Below are 24,531 nucleotides of genomic sequence, written 5' to 3'. Positions count from 1 at the left end.
TTTCTAAAAGAAATTAGGCTTTCCCGGATACATATATTATATTGTATGCATTGTTAGGCATATGATACCCATCATGGATAATTGCGTGTAATATTTGCTCGGCTATGCAGGCACGTGGCGTATTACAAAAAATAATAATCCTCTGTTGCTTGGTTTTATAAAATGCTTAACGTTCACTCTGCAAGATGAAATTGTTCCACTGGGTTGGGGGTAGTGTGCTTATCCCCGTGCCTCCCACCACTGCGCCATGCTTGTGTCTCTCAGCGCTGGCAGCGGACTCTTCTGGCAGAGGAAATGAACTGTGGCATAGCTCGTCAGGGTTGGGGAGGGCCACTTAGCCACCGCGCGTGACAGCCACGCCGACTCCCTGCCAACCGCCACCCTCCCAACAATCGATTTGTCTCTCATCCTTCCTCTTCTCGGGCACCAAGAGGCGTTGAGGGATGGGACTGGCGCTGCCTGCAGGCTGTGGTTGTGACTGGGATATCAAGCGGCGGGGGACAGGGCAGCCTTGGGAGCCAGCGGAGAGGGAAAAAAAATCGAGGACCTGACAAGCAGCAATGTTGCAAGCCAAACATTTTTCCTGCATTTTCTTTTCCTTCCAGCTTCTTGTTCTGAATGCCTTCGGCAAATTAATCGTATCAGACTAATCCACTGATTATCCAGGTCTCAAGTAGTGTTCTGCGTTGCTTAATTCGAGTTGACGTGTGATTGGCATTTTTGCAGGCTTGAGCATGAAAAAATGCACCGCATTGTGATTTGTCAAAAAAACAAGACTTACGAACGGTGGTTAGGTTCCTTTAATGCTCATTGCTAAAAATGCAAGACTGCCGCAGAAGATTGTCGACCGCAAGTCATTTCAAAACGTTCCGCCCTTTAGGATGTTGTTAGACATACTGTATCGTTTTTGTCAAAATGTACTATTTACATATTATCTTCACATTGCTGTAGAAAATCACCTGAACTAACAGGCACCGAGAGCTCAAAGGAACTGAAGCCGCTAGCCGCGACTGCATTTAAACTTTGTTTTACATTGCTCTGCATTGCAACATTATCCTGTGGCCTTTTTTTCTCCTGTGGCTTGAATTTTTCAACACAAGCCCCTCGTGGACAATAAGGTTTTGAAACTCTCAGGGTCCACTCGTTGTTTACCTCCATGAACATAATGCACAGTCGTCTCTCCAACCCCCTCCTGCTCTTTGCCTTAATTCCCAGCCGGTCCTGATGTCCCCGCGTTTGTGTCTTGGAGTTTCATAATCCCTGGACAACACCGCTGCTTGTGTTATCTTGGCTAAAGCATTTGGGAATGTTTGTACAGCGCGAGGAAGACGGCAGCTTTTAAGAGGCCATTGTGGAGAAGATAAGAGATACTCTGGAATTTTAAGGCTGTCATTTTCCTAAATGAACCTCCATTTGAAAATGTGTGTACAAACAAGGAGCTTACCAGGAGCTCAGTGTAATTGCTGTGGTATTTAAGTCGTTTCTCCCTCATTCTAACTATTGTGCTGTGAAGGCATTTGAAAGATGTGAAACTTGTCACCTTGGATTTATTAAAAAAGACCGTTTATGCATTTTTGAATTGAAAATAAAGTACAAGGCACGAAAGTTACTGTTTAGTGAGAAGCTTTACAAGGTGAAATAATGTCTGCCAGTGGTCTTCATATTTGAGGTTCAATGCGAAATTTATTTTAATGCCGTATCGAGCTACTCATTTATTTGCCAGGTGTGCAAGTGCTTGTGCAAACAACACTGCATTAACGCAGCTTTCCGCTTCGGACAATATAGTATCACGACCAGGGCAAATGTTTGCTGAATTTCAAACAAGTTTTGTTGGCAGAAAGTTCCAAACGGGCACCATTTCTTGCCCATGGGGGTTGGCAAGAACCCAGGCTAAGTCTCTTTATGTCCCTCATTTTCTATGGCCGACCTTCCCCTGGTTAGAGCACTGAGGTGGCTTTTTTTTCTTCTGCCAAATAGACTCGGGGACATTTCCTGCCCTTTGTGGACAGCCTCTGTCCTCTCTTGTTTTATCAGCAGCCGCCCTGCTCGAAGGCCGTGTAAGGGCTTGACTCGGTCTCCTTTGTGCCATAACACAGGAAGGAAGGATTAGCAGAAGGAATAACGCTGAGTTTTGACTACTTTTATTAATGTTTGACTGTAATCGCGTGGCGTTACATTCTCTTCAAGCGGCTTTTATGGATCCCATCGCTGGTGTTCCGAAGTGACCTGTGGATAAGATTTAGCATCTTTCTTTTTGTAAGAAAGAAAAAAAATCGACATTACCTCCGTTTTCTCAGTGAGCCACATCCGGTCAGGCCGCCTGGTGCGTTAACTTAAACCACCTGGACCTTCTACTGTTATGCTGCCCTCAACCCAGATTTATCTCCAGTGTATCCATTTCATTATAGAGCAAGTCTGTACGCTGTAAAACATTCGTGGGATTGCTTTGGTTTGTTGCTACAGCACTGTGTTTGTGAATTAGGCAGAGTGCTGTGTGTTCAGGAAAGTTTTTAAGCTCTCATTCCCTCGGGCAATGCCAGCGAGTGGCGCAGACATTTCGATGGCACGCCGCCTCTCGTCCTTCCAAGCAGAGGATGAAGAAGACGACCTGCAATGTTTTTACTTCGTTTAAAACGTTCCGGAAAGCTTGATAGACGTGTTCAGTATGAAGGCCTCCCTTCTCCCATGCTTTTTTGCGGCCATGGTTTAGAGAGTGGTTCCACAAAAAAGGGGCTCGTCAAATGTGAAATGCTGAAACCGTTTTGTTTAGGGAGGAGTACCATTTTGTAATGGGCCACATATGTGCAGCACATGTCTTGATAATAATACTGTTTTTCTTTTCTTTCTTTTTAGAAGTAGTCCAAAGGTATCAAATATAAACTCGTTAATTTTTTCAATCCTCTTTAAAACCAGGGTCCTTCTCTTCACAACAGCGTCAATCAAGTTAAATTGTGCCACTTTGCCACACCATGTTTTAGACTTGCACAAAAATACTGTAATCCAAGCTGTTATTTGCTATTGTGACCTTTAAAGAACTCAACCGGTAAACATTAACCTAAAAATACAAATTGCTCCAAGCCTTTTGAGCCACTAGAAACTTGAGAAAATTTGCTCAGATCTTCGTGCCGATTTGATTTTGCAGGATGTGCAATACAATACATATCATTTTCAACCCCTTAGACAAAGTGAGTGCACTTCTTTTCAATGCATTTCATACGAGACGCCACTTCTGCAGGTTCTGGCTTTTGTCACGCATTTTAACAGAGAGAGGTTAAAGTAGGAGAAATGCATGGGGCATTTTCAGCATTCTCATAGTGAGAATGCTGAGTGTTGAAAGGTGGCATGGCAAGAGTCAAAAGGCCAACGGGCAGCAGTGACGTCCGTCCGTCGAGGTCGCATTGAACAACGAACCAGGAAATGTGAAAGGGTTATGTCAATGTGTTAATGGGAACGTGTTTTCAAGAAATCAAATAACAGGTTTCTCTCGGCAGCATCCCAAGTGCCAGCTCAAGTAAGATAACTGGCTCAGGTTTGACACTAAGTTGACAAGATTATATTATCTGGCAAACCGCTGAATGTGCGATTGTAAAAATACATTTTTGTTTGTAGTTCTACGTTGTCGTAGAACCACAAATATGGGACTGTCAGCACAATCAGAAATACTGTATACAATGTTTTTGGTCAACATCGCGTCTATTTTTGGACCTCGGAGGTGCATTCTTATCATATTTTGTGGAAACGTTAAATGTTGTAAAGTATCTCAAATTAAATGTCCTGCACCTCCGATTAGCACGGTTGGCTACGTACGGTGCGAAATAAGTTCAATGTACATACATAGACAAGTGCATCAACTACTTTTTTGGTTATGACAGCAATACAGTCGCGCACAAACCTGTGTTATTTATGCAAGTGTGATAATGCATTGCTCTTAATCGCGTTTGATGCTTGCTCATGGCACAAACATTGTCAGTATAATTTAGTTACGGCCTTTATAATGTGCTTTTAGTCTGAGGTGCCATTTCAACTTCTTTTGAAAACGACATTGCCCAAGTGTGGAGCTCTGTACCAGCCGGACGGTGTTATTGAGTGGCACCATCAGGCGCTCAGCCAGTGGAGATTGGATTGAGCTCGCCTGGCAACTTCTTCACGTTAGCTGTAAATGAAACATCCTAAAAATTTGGCAATATATATCGTGCAATTCCCAGAGTGTGCGTGCGTCCGCTGTTTGAAATGCGTGCTGGCCCAAGGCACTGAAGTTAATTCCGTTGGCAGGCGGACAGTGGGCCTTGTTAACTCGGTCATGCTTCAGCTTTCTTTATGTTCGGAGATTGTCCAAACGCGCGATTCTCGTGAGCCGTGCGCGTTGCCCTCCGCTTTCTAAAAGCAGACACCTGATCCCTGCCAAACAACCATTCATTACGGAATTGCAACCCGCCGGATTGATGTGTGTGTTGGAAAGGTTTATGAGCCGTGAGGCTTTCAAAGAATCTGTCACCCACTCCTTTTTGGACCTCTTTCCCCAACCCCCCCGTGCTCTCTGGTGACTACAGATTGTGAGTGCAGTTTGAAAGGTGTTCCCTGGTGGTTACAAGTGGTGAAAAATGGGTGCGGGAACTGGCAAGGAGTCGCGTCGTAAATGTATCCAGCTTCAATCGTGGGGCAATTTGCAGATGTTGGACACCTTCCATTTACTTTTAGATTTGAACAGCTGTGCTTGTACAGACACCTTCAGGTGTTACGTTTGTCTTTGTATTGCCGTGTGCCCAAGGCCTGCAGTGCTTACAGTCTGTAAATACAGGAATAGTCAACGCCCAGGACGTCTGGTGTTCATACGCAGTTGACAAACGAACTCGTCCAGTATTGTTGAGTTAATTTCATTCATATTTTGATTTCACCTGTTGTGCTCAGTTCTTTGTGTGCTCCTGTTAGGTCACTCACAAGCCCTCCTATTATGATGTTGGCCCATCGCCCGCAGGAGGTGGTATGACCTGGTGGGAACTGGTGGCGGTAGGAATGTGCCACACAGTTCTTATAAGTGCAGTTCTTTATACCTCGAAGAAGAATGGCCATTGTTCTGCATTTCTGCATAAATGGCATGCTTACTGGAAATTTAGCGCCTGGCCTTCTTTGTCACGATTGAATGTTTCCTTCATACAATGGAACGTTGTTCAATTATTTGCATGCCACAAGGCACCTGAGGGGGTGGGAATAAAGCAGACTTGAGGATATTAACGCATTCATTTGTAATAATATGGAGCGGTGGCACAGTGGGTTTGCGATCCGAGCTCGATTCCTCGGTGGCGATGACTAACATCATCGGCGAGAGATGTCTCGGCACCCCCTCCAACCCCTAACCTGCACTCACCAGCATGGGGAAGTATTGTCAAAATAAATCACCCTGACCGATGCAATGCTGGGAGGAAATTTATCCGGCAGTGGATTGACAATATGTAACTACAGGAATAGTCATCGCCCAGGACGTCTGGTGTTCATACGCAGTTGACGAATGGACTCGTCCAGGATTGCATTCATTGTGGTGACAAATCGCTCATCAGCAGGTTGAAATTTCCCCAATGCAATAGGTACAAAATGTGATCGATCCATATAACCAAGTACATGTGATGTCGAATCTCTTTTACACCGAACGAAGTCTACTGTGCTAAGCTGAGGTGCGGAACCATAACAAAGGGCATTGTTGTTATATTTTAAAACACTTTTAAATGTGTTCAAACTCGTGAGTACTATGCTAACAACGTGCATCAGTGCTGCTCTGTGAATGAAGCCCTACGTGTGGGGATTAGGCCTCACCCCTGGAAAATGGAAGTTCCACCACTGGCTTCGAACTACCAATGGAAATATATACAAAACAAACTCCACATTTGTGTGGTGATAAATGAGTTGTTTTGTTATCGGTAACTTGTGCCTCTGTGCACTGCCGCCAATGCAGCAGCATTACCAAATAACTTTCAATAGTAATAAGCGCTGTACTAGGGATCTTTTGAATAAGAGAATCATAATATTTGCAATCTGATGATCAATTCTAGTAGTAATGCGTCAGTGTTGAAAGAATCCCTAATGTAACAACAATTTAAAACATTCTGAGCCAGAAAAAAACAATAATTTCACGAACGTTTACACCATTAGTCTTCGCTGGTCCTTTTTCGGGCTCAAATCAAACGGTGCTGGGCGCAATTTAATAAGTAAACAAACCTGGTCGTGCAATTAAGTGAAGTGTCGCTTTAAAGCGTGCGTCATTGTCACAAGGGATGATACGGCTAGGTCATGGCGAAAGGATTTTAATGGCAAATGGGGCATCTGCTGTTTGCATTCTGCCACGTGTTCCTGTGACCCTGGGGACTGAATGTCGAGTCAATAGGCTGGTGCCTCGGCTGGTGCATTATTAATTCATTCACCGTTTGGTATAAATTATTAACGTTGCCCTCTGCTGTATCGCTGTTGAGGCGTTTCTAACGACGCTGTGCGGTGCAGTTTTATTTACCAAGGTAGCTGCGACTGTACTCTGCGCCTTTTTTTACACTTTTTTGTATCCTCAAATCTTGTAACTCAATTTTAACTCACTTCCCAATGTGGTATCGACTGCAAACTTGGTATACGTATGTCATACTAATGACAATACTATATTCTATCATAAAAATATATTTTTTTTAAACAATTTTTTTTATAGGTTAGATGTTTCGGCTTGGGTCTAATTGTCCACGCTCAACTGACGTTGGCTGTTAATGTCCACGGCCGCTTACGTTATGGCAAGCTTCGGGGCCACTTCCTGGAGTCGTGGAGTTCTGCCATTACTAGTACGGTACATTTCATTAAAGCGTGTGTAAAAAAAGTTATTTTAAATATTACTTTTTTGTTTGGCGTCGTGTTGAACAGGGGCAGCGTGTCCGTTCGTGCACTCACGCCACCCACCTGCCTTGTGCACGCTGCAGTCACGGATAACGCCATGGATTGGGCTGACGGGGGGGACCCCTCTTGCGAATTTTTGCGGATTAATAGGTTGCTGTTCCACAAAAAAACAACTCGTCAATGGCAGATGCGGCAATATAAGCCATTTATACACGGGGTGTCCGAAAACGAAGAGACCGAAAATAACGTTGAATAGTTTTACTGTCTTTGATTTAAAGCTTTCGTGACTGCAGGGATTCATATTCTTGGTTCTTTCGGTAAAGTCACGTAGAAGGGAAATAATACAATTATATAAATATAAAACAATAAGAAAATTTGCTGTGGATTTCACACCTGATGATGATTGCTTGTGTTGCAGTCGAAACGTCGTGACATTTTTTATTGTTTTATATTTATATTATTTTATGATTTCCCTTCTACGTGACTTTATTGAAAGAACCAAGAATATAGTTTTACTGTCCTTCAAATAACTCGCATAACTTTAATATAAATACATGTCATCGACTTGTATGTTTGAGTTATTTCAAAATTGTTATGCTCTTGATTCGATATTCTCGAATGATTAATAAACCTCCGCATGTCGTCCATCATTCGCTATCATCAATCGAATTCGCCGTTCAAGCTCTTGAGAAAACATTTTCCAACACAGCTGCAGGGATGGAGGACGCAGCAGCAGCAGCATCAACAACACGATGTTTACACTCTTCAAGGTCCCTTGGTTTGCAAGTTGCAGACTTTACTTTAAAAAAACCCAGAGACAAAAAAACATCAAATGGCGTGTGGACTTGTCATTATATCAGAAAATGGGATTTCTCTTGAAACAGAAAAAAGTACCAATCAATATTCAAAACAACCTGAAACGTATGTCTAATGCACATATTACTATAACATTTGTGTCCGTATCTCGAATAACCATACAAATATTTCACTTTTGCTGGTATATTTGGCTTTCTAACACCCTGTACATTAGTGCTGTACTATACTGTATATCTGTACAGCACAATACAGTGTTGTTTATCATGTATGGTGCAATCTTCGCAACTATAAATACAGTGTTTCACTTTGTCCTTTTGGCTACACTCACAGCACATGCAGCAAGTCAACCTTCAGCGCTATACAATAACTTTGCCTATATGCCCATTGTGCGTCTCCATAGTGCCTGCATCATGCCATTGTCCGTAGAATAATGCCAAATCGTGGCTCTTTTCACGCCGTTTTGGTTAAACTTCATAATAGTAATGTCAAGCGCGGCGACCATAATGCAGCGTGAAAGAGAAGCTTTACTGAGCTCCTTTGTAAAAGGAGGGCCCTGAGGAACTGAGCCGACCTGCCTCTGCGTTTTGCACGATCTTGCACTTTGCCATCACAGGGCAAGCAAATTGTGGGAAATGCAACAGGCATGAGCGGAATTAGGTTCGATGTTCGTCTGCTGGCAGTTTCACGCGCCTTTTTCAAATCCTTCATGACCCTGCCCTCGTGCGGTAGCGCGACCACCCAGCCCCTCCACCTCGCTGCCTCTCTCGAACAAATTTTCCCCGTTTTGGAAAATGCATTTTGATTCGAAAGAAAATAAATGGCAGGGTTTGTGTCGCTTGAGGGAGGTTGTAGGGGGCCGGCAGGCTTGCCCCGGCAGAGGTTACAGAGTGAGCGAGCCAGGGTGCAGGAATTCCTGAGCTTTCCCCCAGCACCCTGAGCAAGTTATTTAGCAATAAACGTAATCCCTCTCAATCCCGTTCCCCTGCTGTGTGGTACCCCTACTGGGATTAAACAGGGGGGCTGGCTTATCCGTCAAGGCACCGTCTCAAGAACATTCCTACTTCTCCCTCCCCCCATTCCCGTCGCCACCTTTCCTTGTTTTTGTTTTGTTGTTTTTTTCTCCTCCTCCCGAGGATGTGTTACCAAGCTGTTCATGCCGGGGGCAAATCCCGGCAAATGCCTCCGAAAGACTAAGTCAGTCTCCTCTTTGCCTGGCTTGCGACTTGTCTCGCTGTTTGCGCACGTGAAAGCCCCTTTCCATAATTGTTGTGAAAATGTTGATCTCATTAAGACAAATTGCTGCGTTGTCGAGCATGCAAAGATAAATGTTTGTCGAATGGGTCCGTGTGTCCACACAAATTAGCAGATGGCATGCTCATTCAATAGCCACGGTACTTATCCTCAAGGCAGCCCGCCATGTGGCCTCGGTTGGAGATTTACATCTGCAAATCATCTAAAGCAATAAACTTATCACCAGGCCATCCATGTGGTCACCCCCTGTACACGAATGCGCAGGTATATTCTATAATGTGTACTTCCAGATGGCGCTTAACTCATAATCAGAAGGTTATGACTCGCAGCCTGTCATCCCGCTAGGGTTGATAATTATAAGTACCACTTTGTTGATCTTAAACAGCGGTCGTCCTGTGGTGAATATGGGCCTTGCAATGGGAATGCAGAATGTCCACCGCTGGCTTAGAGCTGCGAATAAAGATGAACATTCGCTTCATTAGTTGTTTCAGCAGTGACAGACTTTCACTTTTACCTGCTCTATTTTAAGGCGTATGATGGGAAAACATAAGGTTTTTGATAGAAGGCTCTCGCACATTTTCACATGTTAATATCTGTCATTTACATCGGCCACAGAATCATAAAGTCGGTTGTCAAATTTGGTGGCTAGGGTAGCACCATTGTCAAGAGAAAATCACAGCTTAGTCAAAAGCTTTTGCATAATGAGGTCCTCATGTATACTCTGTGTAATAGTGGTACATTACATAATCCTGTATTGAGACATAATGGGGGGTTACTGTTGAAAAGTAAGAACAACGAAAATGGTGTACTTTTCGCATCCTGCTTCCAAAACGGTTTTATTGGCCTTGGAAAACATAATGGGATGATTTATTTATTTCTAATAATAAACACAGGCTTTTAAGTTATTTGGAAGGCTCACAGCTAACTGCATTGTGGAACTCGTTACAAAACTTGAGCTTGAAATAATAGTGAAAAAATGTAAGCGAGTTACAACTTATCCAAGCTTTACTTTTGCAGCGTTGCACTTTTGACCCCAGCTCTCAAACCAAACGTTTGTTTACTCTTCACGCGATGTTCACAATCGCACATGCAACATGTGTTGGCGATTTTGAAGCTTCAACATTGATTTGCCTTCCCCCCGCCCCCCGGTTTAATTCCAGCCGACACTGAGCAACGTGTGATGCGCAAGTCGTGACACCGACGCTTCGTCTCTTCCCCATGCAGCCTCGTACAACCCCTCGCTCATATTTGGATCTGATAAGTTCAACACGTAGTGGTGGCCTTCCGTGAACAGTATTATCCCTAATGAAGGGGTAATTTTTGGTTTGGATCGCGTAAATATAAATGTGTCGTTAACCCCGTCACCACCCGGCACAGCCAATTAGTAAGGTTTGTTACGTATATAAAATGTGCCAATTAGTTGCTACTTCAGCACTGACCAGTGTGTTGGAGAATAAACCCACGACATTTACAATTTTTTATACGGTGATTGCCATCGCCTGATGAAGCTGGTTGTAATCACCAGAAAAACGTGGGTTTATCCTCCAACACACTGGTGTGCTGAACTAATAACTAGTTGCACGTTTTGTTTGTGACAAACCTTACTAATTGGCTGTGTCGGGTGGTGGTGGGTTAACGACACATTTACATGATCTAACCCCAAAAAACGTAATTCTGGTTAAATCTGATAAGTTGTATCATCGTATCAATCAATGATTGGGGAAATATTTTTCAATATTGGTCACCCTATGGTGAGACTGGTCTCTGCCACAATAATGTAGAATGCATACTCCTGGTTCGGCACCGCCATTGCAGATGAACATGCCCTCTGCACGTTTGAACACTTGTTATAATGATCTCTACATATTTTTTCTCAATGGTACGATATCGATGACTTGCATTTTAAATAAGCCTTAGACTTAATGTCACTGCCTCATCTGCATGCTTCTATGCTTGGTTCATGCTTAAGCATGTAATTACAGAAATGTCTCTAATGATAATGCCCCACATGCACCAATACACCGGTTTCTAGCTTATCCCATTATGTACTAGTAATGAGTTCTATCAGCAGGATTTGTCTCTTCCCTGTAGAGCAATACAATGGCCTCACAGTCTATGGTATCTAAATAAGCCTGCTGTATTGTCTGGGCAGGTGACACTGGTCAGAGCACTGGACTCATGGGGGTGCTCAGTCCATCATTCCTCAAGTGTCGATAGAAATGTGTGTGGTTTTGGGAAATCAACTTTGGTTGTCCTAGCGGTGAAACTGACCTGAATCATGGAAATGTGGAATTTACACCACGAGCTTTCGGCCTGCCAACTTAGATGAGCGCCATGTAATCATTGTTATCTACCGTTTGCAGTTCACCGCTTGATGGAAAGTTCCCAAAATTTATTTATTTTTTCTATATTCTCTTTGACAATCTCAATTAGCACATGTCCTCTTCTTGCCACACGACTATCGGCGAGATCAATTAAATTTTGTGCAACAACCTCAGTTGCCCAAATTGTGCATTTTAGTTCGCATTTCTAAGATTCTGAAAGGTTGACAAACATAATGGAAGCCGGTGGAAGTGGAGATATGAAATGTGGGATCCTTTGTGTTTTTTTGTACAGGGCTGGGATTTAGTTGTAAAGTCAACATGTCCCAACGCTTAAATAATTTTTTAAGTGTTAAATGAACAGGACAGGTGACATGTTATCGTGGAAAGCAACAATAAACACATGAAAAAACCTAGGTTTACAATTTATGCGTGAAACTCTAAACATGTACGTAAAATATAAAAACTTTAATATCTTGAACAGTAGCCAATCAGTTTTAATTGTCATATTTGAATTCAGCACATCAAAATCCATAATAAACAGCACATTTAATCTCTGAAGCAGACGACGTCTAAGACATTTTAGACCAGTGTTATAAATTGGACAGTGCTCATCTGTCTTGGTGGCTCTGAGCCAATGGTGTCAATTCCACATGCCGGGTGTGGGAGCCAGTTTGTCTATATCATGACCACTGATGTCAAAATAGAGGGCCCTAAATAAAATTCTGACAAGTCAGTCTTAGTACAGCCCTTTTGTCAATCCACTTGCATATGAGGGCCTCCCCACACGATGCAGGGATCATGGAAAGCACAGTGCAACAGTTGATTTTTTGCTGTACTGCCCTCTACTGCCTACCACATTAAAGTGCAGTACATAAAAAAAACTTTAAAACTAGCAACTTTTTTTTTACGACGTAAGGCCTGCTGAGCTATGTAGCTCTTTTTCAGTAGCGACCTGACCACAAATGACATCTCAAACCAGTGGCTTATCGTATGCACATTTATCGCAGCCAAATACTCTCACCGCATGTTTCTAAATGCGGACGAAAAGACCGGAAGAGCCGGAGAAAAATCTACGCAACCACGGGGATAACACGCAAACTCCAAATATACAGCAGGTGTCAACGTCGGGATCGAACCCACGACCTCCTGCACACCAGGCGAGGTAGTTAACATTTCACCACCGTGGCGCCATTACTCCCAAGAGTGCATTCTCTGCTTGCGTGTATGGCATTACATTCCGGAGCTAAATGCTGTGGTCGGCTAGCCACGAGAGAGCTTCAGCAGCGAGTTCGTGTAGCGCTGCTATTCCTCTGTTGCAGAAGTGTAGACTACAGTGGGTTATCTATATATTATTATACATTTGGGTTGCATGGCCGCAATAGCGCACCACTGCAGCTTGTCATTCATTTTCCATGTATGAAGGAAACGCGTGCGTTGCCTGTTGATGTTCTGTCGTGGTTAATGGGTCCACAAGTGTCTTCGACGAGTGTCAAAGCCAGGAGGCGCGGTGTTATGGGTTTCGAATGAGGTGTCCACTCTGAATGTCGGTTTAAGAGTGCATGTAAAAATGTATACGCGTTGCAGCCATTTCTTAAACATGCATCTTCAATGCTGTTCAGCACGACGTAGTCTGTCACTGGTAAGCAGTGGTTTATTGCCGGCGAGGCTGCAGAAGGGGTAAAATAAAAGCAACGTTTAAAGTTCGCTGGACGGGAGAGAGAGAGAGAGAGAGGAGGGGGGCCCCCCTTTGCGGTTACATTCGGCCTCGCGAGCCGTGCGTGTGATGATGTGTGGACAGTGCGCGCTGGCGGTGTCGACGCGCAAACATCTGGGCCACGGGCACACGGGCGGATTAGTCGGGGGGCGCGCGGCGGCGTTGGTTGCGAGGCGACGAGGCGTCGCTAGGCGACCGAGAGGAGGAGGAGGAGGAGCAGGGGGCTCTTTCGAGGCAGGGGTGACGGCGGCGTGGACACAGGTGGTGGTGGTGGTGTCGGCGGTGGCTCTGCGAGAGGGACGGAGGAAGCGGGAGGGAAATTAAAGAGACGGCGCAAGGCTTTCTTGGACGAAGGCAGGTCGAGCGTGAACGCCCCCCCCACCCCCCCAATATGAGGATTGCCTCGTGTACGCAGCCCGCTTAATTGAAGGGAATAAGAATACGGCGACTGGCTGAATGGGTGTTTGTTGAGCTGAGTGTGTGTGTGTCTGTGGCTGCGCGCACGCATGTGAAAGCAGGGTCCAGTGTGTGTGGGATTTTCTCACTCCACTTCCATCCCGGTGAGTTGGGTTTGATGTTGGTCCATGCCCTTCAGTGGCACGAGTAGTTATCTGGGCCTGTGTTTGACCTCTCCCGAGTTCAACGCAGTCGTTGTACGACTACCTGGTGTGGTGGGGGCATTATCAGTGCTTGAGAGAGATGTGGTGCTGGCCACACCACCCTCGTGTGTGCCTTGCCGCCACCTTGGTAAGATGTTCAATAACTGCACTTTAGCCGTATAGATTATGAAGCTGAATAGAAAATGTCGGTATTGTTTTGTTGAGTGCACCCGAATGTTAATTATATAATAATGCGCAGTGTTCGTGTTTTATATTTATGTTTATACTTTACGCGTACAAATGTTTTCATTGTAAATGAATGGGTTCTTCCTATGTCTCCGCGCAGAAAATCTGTGATGTAATTAATCATCTTTGCACAAACCGTATAAATATTCTATCCACGTTGTGTTTCGTGAGCACGTCGTACTGCCACTCATCATCATCACCACCCGTGATCATCATCACCACTGCTGGATGAGAACTTCCTCAGGCCCTTCACCATCCCCTCGCCTTCGCGATGCAATGAGTTGCCTCCATCGCTCCCCGTCATCGCGGGCGTGGCCCCCCTCATTTGGGCTGCCATTCTGTCATTAGTCTTGACCACTCGTCACCGTTCCTGTTCCCAACGTCACCTCGCGGAAAACGCCTTGGTGTTCCTCAGAGGTCTTTGTACCCGATGTCTCTAGCCCTGCGCATGGTCGTCGTTCCGTGTGTGCTTGCTTTTTTTTCCTGTCGGTGTTAATTCCAAGCGCGCACCTCTCCACGCGTGCTTTGTGCACCTTTAAGCTTCGGTTTCGTCTCTTTTTGCCAATGTCCACGTTTGCTGACCTATGTCTTTCGTAGCAGGTGACGCACACTGATTGAATCCTCTCTCTGTCGGGAGCATTATCGGTACGTTGCTTTTCATTTTTCAGTTCACTTTTCCAAGAGCACTCCAAGCCACGGCATTTGTCAGAATTTTCATTTCGGTGGAGATTGATGCCGCTAAAACTAGGCCGTCACAATCCAAGGCTTAAAGAAGGCGGATAATACAATCCGTTTACAACAGTGGAATGCCACACAGAGGTTCCATGAAGAAGGTAACACCACACGTATTATTAAGAGGGAGGGCATAATTGGTTTGAACCGTGAGCTAAATGTTGCACTTGGAGTGGGAAGTGTTATGCGTGTGGGAGATGGGTGCACGCAGTGTGGGGAAGGTTTTTGTAGTGTGTGTGTTTTTTGCGGATCATGGACACGTAAGGAATACGTAAATGCATGTCCATTTGTCCGTGAAATGGAATAACATTAACTGAAAATAGAGACTTAAAGCCAAGTTGCTTTGCTGTTACCTACGAAGTGACCTCCGACACTGAGATTATGCTAATGGTGCTTTATTCCTCGGCTTGAACAGAAGCCACTGGACCGTGACTGGTCCTGAATGAGGCCGCTGCAGGCAGGGGGAGGCACATGCCCCCCTTGTAATTGCGTTGCTTTGTTATGTTGTATGATCCCAATGCTAATAGCGCATTCGATTAGAGAGCTCAAGCAGTTAAAGTTAGTTCTAAAGAGGAGCCGCATAAAAATACTATTACAGTATTGTGTTTTTAGTGTTAGCCTGATATTATTATGGTCAGTCTATTATTGTGTTGTGTTATTGTTTTAGCCCATTAAGTGTCTCAAATCCGATCCGAACTGTGCTTGATGGGATCGGTTTTGTTGGGTTGGTTTTTTGATACAATTTGTGTGTTTTTGTCAAACCTTTGTCGTACCGTACATAGCCAACCGTACTAATTATGACTTTAGATTCTTGGAGGGCGAATATCCTTTTATGCCACATGCATCGTGTTTGTCATCCCTATGTGTGACCTAGATTAGTTCACCTATTTGCATGACAAAACATTGTGTTTCTCTACGGATGTGGTCACACGAATTAATGTTTCAGTTGAAAAGCGCTCGATGTTGCCTCATCATTCAGTGGTTTGAGATGAAACGGCCTCACCTTGTCTCCAATTAAACCCTTTTTTACAATTAATGTCATCATTGCCTCTGGTGACGTTATTTAACCAGTTATATATGTGTAATTGCACTGACGACTTTGGGCAGCACAATTTTCGGGCACCACCGTAGTGTGATCTCCACTATCTCGCCTAGTATACAGGAGGTCGTAGGTTCGATCCCGATCCTGACGCATGTATATTTGGAGTTTGCATGTCTCTCTCTCCCCGTGTTCGTGTGGACTTTTCTCTCGTTTCCTCCCGTTTTCCCTCCACATTAAGAATCAGAGTGCGTTTAAAGAGTATTTGGCTGTTATACATTTACACATGATGAGCCACTTTGTTGAGCTATCATTTGTGGCCGGGTCGCTTCTGAAAAAGAGCTACATAGCTCAGTGGGCCTTACCTGGTGAAATGAAAATAGTTGAGTTTAGTGTAATCTTGGCCCCCGCCATAAGAATGTAGATTTTTCACCACTCTGGCCCAAGCTGTCAGTAGAGATGAGCACTGCCTCATTGTCCCATTGCATTTGAAAATCACAGTTGAAGTCTCTCTTTTTCTACATCACCTTACTTACAATCTGTGATAATGATTAACAACAATTGTGGCTGTTTGTGTTTTTTTCTGGCTCTCAATTGGAACAGCGTTTTGTATTGCCTGTGCAAGCTGTGAACGAGCCGGGAGATTGCAGGGTTAATGATTGATTAGTGGATCTGCAACCATGGGCCCAGCAGGCCGTTAAAGCTGCCCGTGTCTCTGTTGATGACCTCTGACCTTGGGGCTGCCACACCGTGGCCCTGCTGGGCCTTGCCGTTGTGTCGTCAGGGTCGGGGGTCGATTGACCAGATTTGGCCCGGGCCAACCTTCCACACTCTGGCTTGTCGGCAGGCGTGGGGGTAGCTTGATGGATTACAATCCATCCCCTCTCCCCTGCCAATCCTCCTACCTTCCCCCCCACCTTTCTCTTCCCACCATTCGCCCTCTTGTTCCATCCCTTCCACCCCCTCCCCCAATAATAATCTCGTTTGTTTCGAGACATTTCCACTAGCCCATGGCACGTGGTCGGACAATGTACAATAAAATGCTTATGTTTTTGCCCTGCAGCCTGGGCACTTGGTACACCTGGAGGAGCTACAACGTTAGCCCGTGAACATTTGGGCAGGCTTTCGTTGGCAAAAAGGTGAAATCTCGTCCCTTGATTGCAACGTGTGGAACACTGAAGGCAGCTGTTAACCTCTTCACTTGAAGGCGGTTATTTGTTTGTTCGGATAATTTCCACTTGGACCGTAGTGGCGCTTGCTTATTTTTTGCTTAAATGTTTATTTCTTCGGAAAGCGGATAAAATACTATAGTCCTGTCGAGCTTTGTTTACCTTTATGGAGTTTCAATATACACCGGTTGTGTCATTGGCTAGTACGTTTCCACACGACTGAAATTAATGTATACTCTAACAGCGCATTTTCGCCAGAACTCATTTACGTGTGAACTTCATTTGCAGCTCTCCACGTGATGCACACCCTTTGCCTTTCGCGTGTGGAATCGTATGGTTCATGTTTTATAGCAAAAAATCTAGTGTTGGGTATTGGGAGCCTCGGGGACTGGTGTCTTTAGTACAGTAGATTTGGTCGCTGATAGGGTCACTCAAATGGCTTTCTCTTCCTGTTGCTAATGAGATCCGTGGGGAAGCAATGTCTGGTGTCCTTGGCCTCGCCCCTCATGGAACCACTTGCCGAAGAGATATGCCCCTCGCCCGTTAGACATGAGGCTGTGTTGGAGGGAAATTAGCTCCTGCGTTCTTGAAGTGGTGTGCACCCTCTCAACAAGAAACATTTTACTCTGTAAAATAGCATACAGTTCGGTATCTACCACATGCACACACTTTAGTTGTAAGCACTCTGTTATCGCACATGTTTCGTAGACTGTAGTTGCATTCATAGTTTTTTTTAGCCTTCTGAATTTGAGCTCAATCCAGATGTTGCCACTACGGTTCGATTGCTTTAATTTGTAAAGTTCAAATCGCAATCTTGGGTTAACTCAGCCCATTAGCCGTCTGGGGTCAATGCAACAAGTGACACTTCATAAGAAATCAGCGGTGATTGTAAAGTGGATATACGTTTCCTGCCATAGGAACGTGCAATTTACACCATGGGCCTTGGGTGATGGATGCAGATCGGCAACACCCCTTCTGTATTGGAGCATGGGAGCCACCTTGACTTTGCTCAGTAACGTTGAATCGTAGCATGGGTTAGCATTTCTCAAACCCAGCAGTGCGTCTTAGAACTCGTCTGGCCGTTTAATTTTTCAAAGTGTTTAATCAACGTACAAATTGAGACAACCAATATTGAATGATATTCATGCGTGTGATTACATAAACACGCAAGGACAAGAGCCCTAATTCCTTACCTTGAGTAAACAAATTCCTTCAAAACGAAATCAATCCTAATTTTTCAACAGCCTTGTTCGCCGCGCTAATGTTGTTTTCATATGCTTAACATATATGAAAAAACGCCGTTCATTGTAGGTCAGTGAATGAGGCTTTTCTGGAGGCTGTCGCATTCTACCACTAAATCCATTCCTCAGGACTTCACGTCTAATTTGGATGTCAAATGGTCCCTAAGTCCCCCTGGAAGACTTTTGAGAGGGGAGAGAGAAAATACATTTCTGCTCTGAAAAGTGCATCGAGTGTTTTTCTGCCTTGAGCAAAACTCTCAGAGTTCCCTTTCTTTGTCTGTGCCAGGCGTTGGTTTAGTTTGGCCCATAAAGTCATCGGCATATTTGGCATACGGGAGGGTGTTTGTTTTTCTATTTCATAAACTACAGAATGAGTGCCCTTTAGTCACGAAAGAATTTCCCCAATGGATTTAGAAAATGTTCCGAATGAAGTAACAATAACATAGTCACACTACAGAACATTTGTAATAGTCACCTCGCTGTGAAAAAAATGTAGACCGTAATGAACCATTAATTTGATAATTTTTCCATAAAACGTTTTTGGAAATTCCAACGGCACAGGCTTCATTAGATAAACATTGCACTTTGATGTTCGAACGGAAGGTTTTGTTGTGTTGGGTGTGGCCATAAAAAAACCAATCCAAACATCGTCTTGGGGATTCACTCCAAATGCAGCATAATTTCAATAGAACCGCACGCATTTCCGCCGACGTACACACGCTGCGTGTGTGCGTCAAGGTTTGTCTCTGCGACTCTCCGAGTGCAAGGAAGCGTCCCGGTATTTGTCCGGTTAGGTGTACGCCAGCCGACTGGGCAGTGCTCCAGTCAGGGCGCTTGATTTTTCGCGATCGAATGACCGCGAGTCAAAATCTCAGTCGGAAGCCAGCTTTTCTGGCCTGCCATCCTTTCTGGCCTGCCATCCTTTCCGGGGCAAATAAAGTGAACTTCGCTTGGTTGGAAGTCCAACAGCGGTTGGCCCCTGGAGAGATTTTCTCCCACCATGGGAATGTGGAACTGCCACCACAACAAAGAAGAGCACCACCCCACGCTTGTTTGAGTAGGGAGACGCGTTGAAACCTTTGGTTCAGAGCACGGTAAGGAGGATGATGTAGGGGAAATGGAGTAGGCGGGGGCTTGTAAGGGGTGGGACGCAGCAAGTGGAGGGGAAAGAGGGAGGTTGGATACTGAGCAGGGGGGGGTACTGAGAAAGGGGGTGGGAAAGTGGAGTGGTGGTTGGAATGGAAGTGTCTGGAGGGGGGCTTTTTCTCCTGTCTGCCTCAGACCCTCCTCTTTCTATTTTTCCTTACTCGCCTCCGCTCGGCTCTTTGCACTGCTGGCCCCCGGGCACCCAGAGCTCTGGGAGGCGAGATGGTGGACGTTCTCTCGAAGCCCGGCGAGCCTCCGTGCGACAGGGCGGTTGGGTCGGCGCGGCGATTTCTCTCTAAGATCCTGAGAAAGTCCATGAGGTAATTCTGCTCCTCGCTTGTCCTGCGCCCAGAATCGCTCGCCCGCGTCTACCGATCAAGCCCCCAGTGGTCGTCGTCTGTGGGGGCCAGCCCAGTAGTTGTACCCTCTGCTCGTCCCTTCCGACTCTGCGTGCACCGTAGTGAATGTAGTACGTTTCGGACGTTGCTTTAGTTGCATTTTTATCTCTGCTTCTTGTTTTGGTTCTTGCGTGCCTTTGCTTTGTGATCGTTGTCTCTCCGCAGTTCCCTCTGGTTCTTTACTGCCGCTGCGTAATTTCCTCCCTCGTTCGCTGTTGCCTGTTAATGCGTGATGCAATCCTTAAAACGGCTAACGTCGCATGTCTTTGAAGACGGACGAGATTGTTGATTTTTGTGGTAGCGCTGTGCCATTCCTGTGTTCAGCCGAAGCACTCCCTGACGTGTCCTCCCTCCGCACCACTTGAACGTGTGACATGAATGAATGCTTTTATTGCTCAAAGAAAGTTGTTTAATGTGTCCGTTGATGCCGCGTTAAAAACAACCCGGGCTGTCGGGCACGGCACTCCGTTGGTTGTAAGCAAAGCGATTGTGCCTGCGGAAAGATCAAGCCCGACCTTGTTGCTTTGTTGTCGGCACCGCATCACAGAGTGCCAGCCCGTTGGAGACGGCAGCGTTAACTCAGCCTTGTCCATAGCTTGGGGGACGGCTTGCTCTCGACGCTTGAGTTGTAGTATGCAATATCTCGGTTGACGCGATCAACTTAACCACAGACAGTAATACAGCAAGTGTGACCAGGGCTATGAACAAGAGTGGCACGTGTAGTGGCTTACTGACGTTTACTTGTGAGTTGGTTAAAATAGTCAAAGGGTACCCAAGGCTCAAACAAGTAATGGGACAAAACTCAGCTCCCTCCATTTCGGGGCCTGAGCCAGAAATGAGAGTTCCACATTGTTCGGACATTCCACGTAAGTGACGTCCCTCAAAGTGGGATTAATTTCATCATCGTGAAGAGATGATGCCCTTATCTTAAACATGGAATTTGCATGTATGTGAGTATCAATACGTTGGCGATTTAACAAGACCACGAGCCCTGATCTGGAGATTTATTGTAATTATAATTGGCAATACAATTTTTATTTATTTGAACTCAACAAGATCATTCGCTCGTGTAACAAAGTTTCTTCACAAAGTGTCTCCCTCTCAACGGTCTTCGGAAATCCACTACATGCTGTAAAATTCCACGGTACGGAAATTCACTCTTAATTGCTTTATGGCACGCGCAAGGGATTTTTTTTCCGGCGGATATTGAACGTTCTATTTGGCTTATTTTGTGCAAGTTTCTCAGAGGATGGGATGGTTTTACTGCTGGAAGTTAGGGGTGGCCCAAGACTGAGAGAGGAGGCATTTAACACCGATTGTGAGTGTCCATTCCAGCGTCGTAATTTTCGCGAGGGCATTTTTTCCTGTGCATTTTTCCACCATGTTTATGGACGCGAAGAATGCCAAAACAAGGCTTGGCCCTTGCTCTCTTATTTACAATAAACATTTTTTGTTCAGTTTTTCCCCCCCAAAAAACGTCTCGTTCACACCTGTGCACGATGTCTCGTGTTTTGGTACCTTTTATTTGCTTATTTGTGAAGCCCGCATTGAGTTCCGCTCATTTGAATGACCTTCATTTGCGACCGGTGGATCTGGCCATGTTACGGACCTGGTTCAATATTTCACTTAACCGATGTGGCCCCCCCCCCCCCCAAATAAAATAAATGTCACCAATATTGGTTGTGTGTGACGTATGTCACATTTGGTTTTGTTCTTGACAATAGTTGATGGGTGTTTGCACGTTACAGAACAGCCCTTATGTTCACTCCATTAACCTACACTTGGTTGGCAAATATAGAAGACAACAAAAATATGCGGCAGACTCCACCAAATATTACTAATATAGATCTACGAGTAATGTTTTTTTTAAAGTTTCAGTTCTGCACTTCAAAGTGTGAAATTTTGTTCCTGGCAGGTAAATAAATGTACCATATTGACCTTAGAAACGCCTCAACGAATATCATAACCATTTTGAAGTCTACTATATATGCTTGGTCATGTCGTGACTGGGTATTCTTACATTCGGGAGGATTCTGAAATCCCTAGAGAATATCTGCATGAAGCCGTAGTTCGGTGACAAGTACTGCTAGCTTCTGGCAACTGTACAATCTTAGAATCGGCATCTTAATTTATCTTTATTTGGAGAAATCCGATGAGCTTTGAAGCTTTTTTTCATAGATCTAGTTGGGGCGGGTCAGAAAGGTGTCTTGCACATATGATCTCTGCTCAAAGCTCCTGCTTGCAGGCAAACACCGCCCTGCCAGGCAAACATTTGTCTTCATCATCAGATTTGTTTTTATCGATACACGTGCAACACACAATTTTAAATCTAAAACTACTGAATTATACCAGACAGTCCACAAACAACACTGGTCTCTTAAAACGTTGCTGTTTTAAATACAATGTACCCTCATTAAATTCAGGCTTTGTAATATTCACGTGGATACATACAAATAATCACTGTAATATATATTTACTGTGCTCTAGTTATTTTAATGTTATGCTTTTAATGCAATAAAGGATTCACTATTGATCTCCAACGAAGTATAATTATTTATCAACCTCGGAGAGTGATGGACAAGGTCAACACCTCATCGGGTTTTCAACTCCTCAGTGTAAATTAATAACTTGGTAACCACGTGATAGCCCAATGAAACACAAAAGTCCGTCTTCCGAGGGAGACCAGTAAAGAATTATAACCACAGCAACAACCCTGTACTTTGTAGATGTGTCAAAATGATTGGCTTTATCATCAGTATCTTTTAATGCATTACCGCATGCTTGTAAAGTGAGTCGCAAAGTGCGGCACAAACACAGAACGTGGGTTTTTCTGTGCGTGGCGAGCGTTCTTTTTTGTATATCCGCACCCGAGTACTATTGACATCTGAGCCGTCCGCTGTCTACACGTTGATTTGCGCTTTACGAACCCCTCTGTTGATTTTCCGCTTCCTGGAAATTGCAAAATCGTTTCGCACGTTCATGAAACGTCTCTCGATTTGACCTTTTCATTTATTCCCCCGCATTGGCTGTTTTTACCGTAAATTCAATGTTTACTTTATTACTATTACGGATCAGAAAATTTCAACGGGCATACACCTGTTTTGATATCTGAATGATGGTAGCTTTGTCACTGCTCAAATGAGTTGCTGAACTTGATAGTGAAATGGACTGGGCTGTGCATGTGGACTACTGGGTCTGAAGCATGAGATTGCGTGGGGCGCCGCAGTGGTGAGATGTTAATTACCTCGTCTGGTATACAGGAGGTCGTGGGTTCGATCCTGACCCTGATACCTGCTGTATATTTGGAGTTTGCATGTTCTTCCTGTGGTCGCGTGGATTTTTCTCCGGGTTATCTGGATTTTTCCTTCCACATTTTAGAATCAACGTGCGTTTAGAGTATTTGGTTGCTATAAATGTCCACCTAAAAAACCTCTTCGTTGAACTATCAGTTGTGGCCAGGTCGCTTCTGAAAACTATCTACACAGCTCAGTGGGCCTTAACTGGTAGTTTTGGTTTAGTTTTCATAGTGTGCCAGTGTAGCTAACATTATATGTGGTTACGGTTGGCAACACGGTGTGACTTGTAACACTTGTAAATATGACTCACGATGCCAAGAAACGATAACTCGTTTTCATGAGCACTGGAGTTGGTAAGCAATGGGTAGCACGATGGATGAGACTGCTTACGGGGAGTGGCGGCCGATGGAGAGAAGGCTTCAGGAGTGAGATGGATGAGTCGCAGCGCTGGTCCATGATGGGATGGTGGCTGTGTGGGGAGGCCTTCACGCAGCAGTGGATAGAGAGCGTCTGTTGATGACCCCTGACCAGCACTTAACATTTCTGATCGTAAGTACTGTAAAGCTTTTTACCAACAGTGCTGTCTGACTGGATTTGCCATTAGTATCACAGCACAGTGATAAATGGGCACAGGAATTTTAATTGAGAGCAATTTTAGAATGAGATGCAAGTCGATTTGTAGGAAGGTGCCTGATGACGATGACGGGGAGGTGGCGATGGCATGCACATGTGATCGTGGGTCCCACGTTGACGCCCTCTCGTTTTGCGCCTCCCCCCGCGTGTTCCAGGAGGAGCGACCCTGTGAGCCGCCCCCACTCGTGGCACTCGACCAAACACGAGGAGGACGAGGAGGCGACGGGCATGATGCGCATCTCCCAGGGCAGCGCCAGCACCGCCTGGCACCCGACCTACCACACCAGGTACGCCGGGTCACTGCCGCACCTTGCGTTGCTCCACTACCGCAGCAGGTACACCATGTCTACCACACGAAGTACTCCCAATCTACCAGACCAATATGAACGGATAACCATATTATACAGCATATGCATTTGGATGTTATCGTGTAGACTGTACCACGCATGTGTGTATATATATGTGTATGTCGATGTTGATTTCATTGTCGGTAGCACTCACTGGGGTGGTTCTTACGTCCGTAAAGTGCGGGGAATTTAAAGGCATTCGCTCCTTTCTGTAGCCCAAATGTGCAAGAGCACTTGGAAGCAAATCAATTTTTTTAATAGACCTAATTTCATCAAACGGAACTAAATTTAACACCATAATTTTTTTAAACTCATTCTACTTATAGCTAATGTCCCTATGAGTCTGAGGCCTCATTTAATACTTTGTGGTTTCCGGCGCAGTATTTACAATTGCGGTTTGTTAAACAATCCCGCAGCGTCCCACAGAATGTGCCGTTAGGCCTATGCTCACTCACAGGGGTTCAAACAAAATCAAATCTCACCCGGCTTCTGCAGTAACGGTTCGCCTTTCCGCAGAGTGACGCTGGATTGACCACTGATGTGCGGTCAACACAATGTGTAGTTGAAACCCAAAGCTATTCTTAGGCACTGCAGATTGGTGATGGTTGAGCAAGGGAAATTTGAATTGTGTCGAGTTTTAGGTTCTCTTCCTTGTACCCTATTAAGCCGGATTAGTGTCACGTATCCTAAGCCATTAAAGGATTATTTTAGGTTGG

General features: G+C 44.9%; 1 protein-coding gene across 8 annotated transcripts in view; it reads left to right on the top strand.

The window, feature by feature from the left end:
• LOC144937556 (protein Shroom2-like) overlaps positions 1–24,531 on the top strand; it is a 74,699-nt gene that overhangs the window by 12,094 nt on the left and 38,074 nt on the right. For 4 of the 8 annotated variants that reach the window (XM_078864836.1, XM_078864835.1, XM_078864834.1 and 1 more), the window contains exons 1-5: positions 13,251–13,323; positions 14,415–14,459; positions 16,649–16,724; positions 19,348–19,461; positions 23,624–23,755. In XM_078864836.1, the coding sequence (XP_078720962.1) occupies positions 19,364–19,461; positions 23,624–23,755 (230 nt within the window). In that variant the 5' untranslated portion in view covers positions 13,251–13,323; positions 14,415–14,459; positions 16,649–16,724; positions 19,348–19,363. Of the gene's footprint in view, positions 1–13,250; positions 13,324–14,414; positions 14,460–16,648; positions 16,725–19,347; positions 19,462–23,623; positions 23,756–24,531 lie in introns of those variants that run through there. The other 4 variants (XM_078864839.1, XM_078864837.1, XM_078864841.1 and 1 more) reach the window with 3 other exon arrangements.

Source organism: Lampetra fluviatilis, chromosome 19, assembly GCF_964198595.1.
Source record: "Lampetra fluviatilis chromosome 19, kcLamFluv1.1, whole genome shotgun sequence".
In the NCBI taxonomy this organism is placed as follows: domain Eukaryota; kingdom Metazoa; phylum Chordata; class Hyperoartia; order Petromyzontiformes; family Petromyzontidae; genus Lampetra; species Lampetra fluviatilis.
This window is presented reverse-complemented; position numbering and strand designations above follow the sequence as displayed.